The following is a 5,619-nucleotide window of genomic DNA, read 5'->3' as shown; positions in this document are numbered from 1 at the left end:
TACCTGAAGATCATTTGTTATCGTCTTGTAAAGTAAAACGTAAAACGATAGTATGAGCTATACAGTATATATATGTGTGACATTAAGGTATTTGATTTCAAGGTCATGTGAACAAATTTCAAACTATACATACGCATTTCCGGGATTGTTTCTATCGTCTGGTGCGGCGTCTTTGCGCGTCTCTCAACATATTGTTTCTGAATTTCAATTTGCTCCTCCGACATACCAGATAGTTCCACGCTTATCAATCTACCGCCTTCTTCTGATATAGACTGTAAAGTTTGTAAGATATGAAACTTTCCTAGCGGAATATCATTGTCATTATCAACAATGCCCGCTTCCGGGTTAAGAAAAATGTCACCAGACCACTCTGTGAACATCTCGTTCAAAAAAGTTGACTTCACTACTTTTAGTTCGCAATTTTGATCTAACTCATCTTGAAATAGTTTACAGAATATCCCATGGAACTTTGTTAACGTAAATTGACGGCCTGTAGATGCAGAAAAACCGTATTTTTGAATGGACCCCGGTAATGACACAAAAGTTAACATTCTATAACCTTGCTCTTGTGTAGCGGCTAACTCAGGGTGGTATTGTTCTTCATTTGTGGCCTGTATTGTCACATTAGATGCCATGAAACTGAAGTGAGACTGTACGTCTAACCCAGCGTTTACTGTGACTGTTTTGTACTCAATCGGCGCCCCTCCATATGGCGGCAATTCCGGTAGATCATGCACATGATGAACTGTCTGGTGAGGTGTTTTATGCTTGCTAAATAATCCACCCATTTCCTTAGACTTTATGTTCTGTAAAATAAAGTATTATGTCTGGAAAAAGCAAAATAGGCTTAAGAAGCCCAGTTTAGCATCGAGTCATTGACATATCTAATCTGGGCTAAACTTCTACATGAACATAACAAGATATGACATGAGTCTCAAAATGTGCTTGTGTAAAATTCAACTAAAGTGGCATTGTTTTAAACACAATTAGGAAAGTAAAACAGGAAAGAGCAGTATCACATGATATTGATAAGGTAGACATCGTATATCATTTTTTGGGGTTGGCTTTTACGTCAAACCAACACAGAAGAGGTAAGGTTGCGACTTCACAGCTTTGCTGGTGAAGGTACACCTCATGTGCCCCTTCGTTCATTATTTCAGGCACGAACGATCAGCTGAGTAGAACTACCGACGCGATGAATAAGTCGTTTTAAGACAACGACCTTTACCACCCAGTCACAGATGCCACAATCGTATGTCAATTAAACGCAACAATCTATGACAATATCTATCTAGAGTGACTGACAATATGAATTTTCTAAGTATTTTGAGTCATTTACAAGAAAGCGTAGTCGCATGATAATTATATGAATATCATAAAAGTACGGATTGTGAAATATTTTGTACGAAAAAATAAAGTGCAACGTATTTAAAAAGTTGTAATAGAAGGTGACTTTTTCTTATTTTGAAAAAAAAATACATTCATAATTTTAACTTCGCACTAGGAAAAAGCTTTTTTATTGGAGGTTGGGAATAGGGCCTAGTCATCATCAACATGAACAACAACATCATCATCAACAACAACAACAACTACAAAATCAACAACAGCAACAGACCATTCAACAAGAAAAGCTAATGGTGGTATTAACGATTAATTGACATCACGACAGTAAGTCTTGAGCCTATGTTTAGTAAGGGTCAATCCGCCCATAAAAACACCTAAAATCTCGTCGTCGATGATACCTTTGAACGTTTGATTTTGAACCAAAAAATGGCGATAATTCATCTTAATGCAATTTAAGTCTTTTTGTTGTTCGCCGTCTCAACGTCTGCAACTTTTCTACCGATGCCCTGCGTCTCTCAACGGCGGGCACGTACTTAGAGGAGGGGGCATTTTTCTTAACGTTAAACGTAAGTCGTCTGGATATCATGTATAACACAATATAACAAAACGCCCGAACTATGCTTTTAATATTTACTGTTAAAAAAACATTTACAAAATTACTATCTAATGTCGCCCACACAAATCAACATTCACATGTTGTCTTCATATATAAAATGATGGTTAATTGTTTAAATTAAAAGACGATTTATCTTTTTTATTGTCTAACAATAAAGAAAAAAAAACTATTTCCGCGTCAGTAAGCGGAGATTAATCTGCGTATGCCTGGAGTTAAAATAAACAACAAACTATGGTTTTCTTTTTATAGTATTTTGATAATTAACTATAAAACATGTCCTGCCTAAAGGGCCACAGGTGGTAGTATCAGTGTTTGGCCACCAAATACAAAACCACTGAGAAAAAAAATCCACTATCAAAACTATCAAAAAATATTCAAACAATTAAAATACATACATGAGATTATCAATTTGTATACATCAATGTGTGATAATAACTCAAGTATAATGCTTTAAAATGGTTCACAGATGTAGCAGACTTAATATAATCAGGAAGGCGGTTCCAAATACAAGATACAGAATAAACAAAAGACTAACGAAATTGTTTAGTATTTGGTCTAGGGGTATAATGTTGAAAATCAGATGATGAACGCAAAATATAAACATCTGACGATAAAATGAAATCATTAATAAATAAGAAGGCGAAAAACAACCCTCTGTGAAAAGGTCATCCAGCGGAGTTCAGAAAAAGGTTCAACAGAAGGAGTGTCATAATCTTTGTCTAGAATGAGTCTTGCAGCTCTGTTTTGGAACTTAATAAGTTAATCTTCTAGAAAAGACGTACAGTTACCATAAATTATGCAACAATAGTCAAGATGTGGTAAAATATATGCATTGTAAAACATTTTACGTACAGGTATAAATATGAATAATTTTATACGAGATAATAAATGTAACAATGAGTTGCATTTTTTAAGAACATTATCAATATGGTTTTTGCCTAGAAAAGGTGTTATTAATTGTAATACCGAATAACTTTTCTTCAGAGCTACAAACAATTTGCTCTGTTTTATATGAAAACAGGATTAATTTCATAAATATAATTTTGCTTGTGTTTGAGGACGTATACATGACCTTAGTTTTGTTAGAATTGATAGACATGCGATTCAAATCACACCATTTGTTGGCATTTCAAAGATCATGGGTAAGAGATTCAACTACTCTATTAAGGGATACATCAGAGGTTGAAAGGGTGGTGTCGTCAGCAAAATTATCAGTTTCTGTTTTTCCATAGACAAAGGCAAGTCATTGATATTGATTAAAAACAGAATAGGACCTAGCACTGAGCCCTAAGGAACTTCAGTAGTTCCTGAGCTTGACTCTGAATATAAACCGGATTGGGTACTGCAATCTACATGTAAATAGGAGGAAAAATAAGCATCTGATGAAGGATCTAGGTTACACATTCTAACCTTTTCAATAATAATGTAGTGATCCACATAGTCAAAAGCTTTAGAGAGATCAAGGAAAATTGAACCAACTATTTCATTTTTGTCAATAACTGTTTTGATAGTGGATTTTTTTCGGTGGTTTTGTATTTGGTGGCCAAACACTGACACTCGAAACAGACGAGCTAAAATTTACGCTGGTTCCAACAGCCTTTTACGATAGAGTATTTTGATGATGTTGGTTGATATCAATCTCTAAAATTTGAAAAATTAATGAACCATAGTAATAAAGATATCCTTTTGAAACTTGCCATATTTTGCAAAAATATTATGTTATTATTTAAATAATGTTAGCTTATTAGATTATGTATTTTCTCTTTGTTTTTTTCTCGCAATGAATTTTGATTTTTCTCTCTCATCCTCCATTATCAGTCAATTATTACAGTAATTTTATTACATCATGGAGTTGTATGACCATTTATAATTTGCCATTTTGTAGTATTTTGTTTTTACATATTATTTGCCATTTTGTATTATTTTGTATGTATGTACTGTTTTATGTTGTCACATGCCCATATGGGCCCTGACGTATTCAAATAAACCTAAACCTATCCACACAGTGATCTCCCCTTAATTCTTCGGCGTAGATCTCTGCCACCAAGGTCCCAATATATAAGAATTTCTGATATATTATATTTTTTCAAAAATTGTTTAATTTACTGCTTTTATCTATCAGTTAAGTTTTTTCTCATTGATTAAACAATGTTAATGGATAAATAAATAAATAATATGAATATTTAGAAATAATTTTAAAAAATATGAGAATATTTTCTACCGAGACAATATTTTGATATTTTATATTTTTTAGCTTTTGAATTTATTTTTCGTTATTTTGTATACTTTTGATAATTTTTTGATAAACTATATCGATTGTAGGCACTAAAAGTTAAAAATAAAACAGAAAGAGAAAAATGACGTTAGATTTTCTATATTTACATTTGAAGTTCGACGTTACGTCATGTGACTTTCATCATCATGTGACGTCTTTGAAGTCTGCCAAGGGAGGTAATCACTGTGAGGAGTTTGGGTTGATATATGGCATATACATTTCGGACGTAGTCGGTCTGTTCCTGTAAAATTAACAGGGAAGGACTGAATATAAGAAGAATTTTCATTGGTCATTCTAAAAATAAAATGTTAAGGACAGTTCTAACCATTCTAAATTAAAATGTAAAGGATGTTTTTTACCACACTAAAATATAATTTGAAGGATAGCTCTAAGATAAAATATAAGGGATAGTTTTGCCACTATAAAATAACATAAAAAAGGATAGTTATTAGTTCTATGAGTATAGTTCTTTAACTTTTAGGTTAATTTATAAATGATCACAACGTAAAACAAGTAAAAGGGAAAATAAAATGAACAACAAACATTCTTAAAAAAAAAACCAAAACCAAAAAAAAAAAAAAAAAAAAACAACAACAAAAAAAACCCGGTACATCAATATATTAAAGCACATGATAACGAACGATATGTATAATTATTAAGAAAAATCATAAATGCCAATATTATATAATCAATGAATAAATACCTGTTTATAAATTTAAGCCGTTTTCAATTTATTCACATCAGTTACATTCGTCAATCATGAATGAAAGAACATATTTTGCACAAATGAACTGAATATTTACAGAACAACAGTATATATACACACTCAATATAAATATATCTGATCAAGATCAGGGTTCACCGCACGACATAACATTCAGCAGTTCGAATCAAATGATGATAAATTGAACACATCAAATTGGTTATGTTGATAAAGATTTCGCTGCGTTGGAAATTAAAGTTGAACACTGTCATTTTCGTTTTAACAGATGCATACACTCTATATAAGTCATTTTCTCCTTAATATGAACCTACTCAATCATTCAACTGATAAAATTTAAAAGCGCTTTTATGCTTGAAACACGTGTAGTTTTAATCAATGTAAGTGCGAGCACCCCCAATAAGACATGCATTTATTATGATTCAATTTACAAAAATATTAAAAGTTATATAACAATAAACAATATAGCGTAAAATTTGATATATTATATATATATATATATATATATATATATATATATATATATATATATATATATATATATATATATATATATATATATATATGCACCAGTCTAACCCAGAAACTACCGCTCAAAGGGGACCCATCCACACCTCCGTATATATATGAGCGGTAGTTTCTGGGTTAGACTGGTGCATAACT

The 5,619-nt window shown here is 31.9% G+C and overlaps 1 protein-coding gene across 1 annotated transcript; it reads right to left on the bottom strand.

The window, feature by feature from the left end:
- Positions 1-133: 133 nt before the first annotated feature.
- Positions 134-5,435, bottom strand: LOC132760052 (uncharacterized; the record flags this gene model as incomplete). Its single annotated transcript, XM_060751936.1, is given in 2 exon segments — positions 134-806; positions 4,939-5,435. A coding segment is annotated over 1 exon segment (655 nt), but the record flags the coding sequence as incomplete, so codon positions are not given.
- Positions 5,436-5,619: the final 184 nt, after the last annotated feature.

The sequence above is a fragment of the Ruditapes philippinarum genome, unplaced genomic scaffold, assembly GCF_026571515.1.
Source record: "Ruditapes philippinarum isolate M1 unplaced genomic scaffold, ASM2657151v2 ctg15739_1_1_1_1, whole genome shotgun sequence".
NCBI classification, from domain to species: domain Eukaryota; kingdom Metazoa; phylum Mollusca; class Bivalvia; order Venerida; family Veneridae; genus Ruditapes; species Ruditapes philippinarum.
Note: the sequence above shows the minus strand (reverse complement) of the source record. Positions and strands in the feature narration are given on the sequence as shown.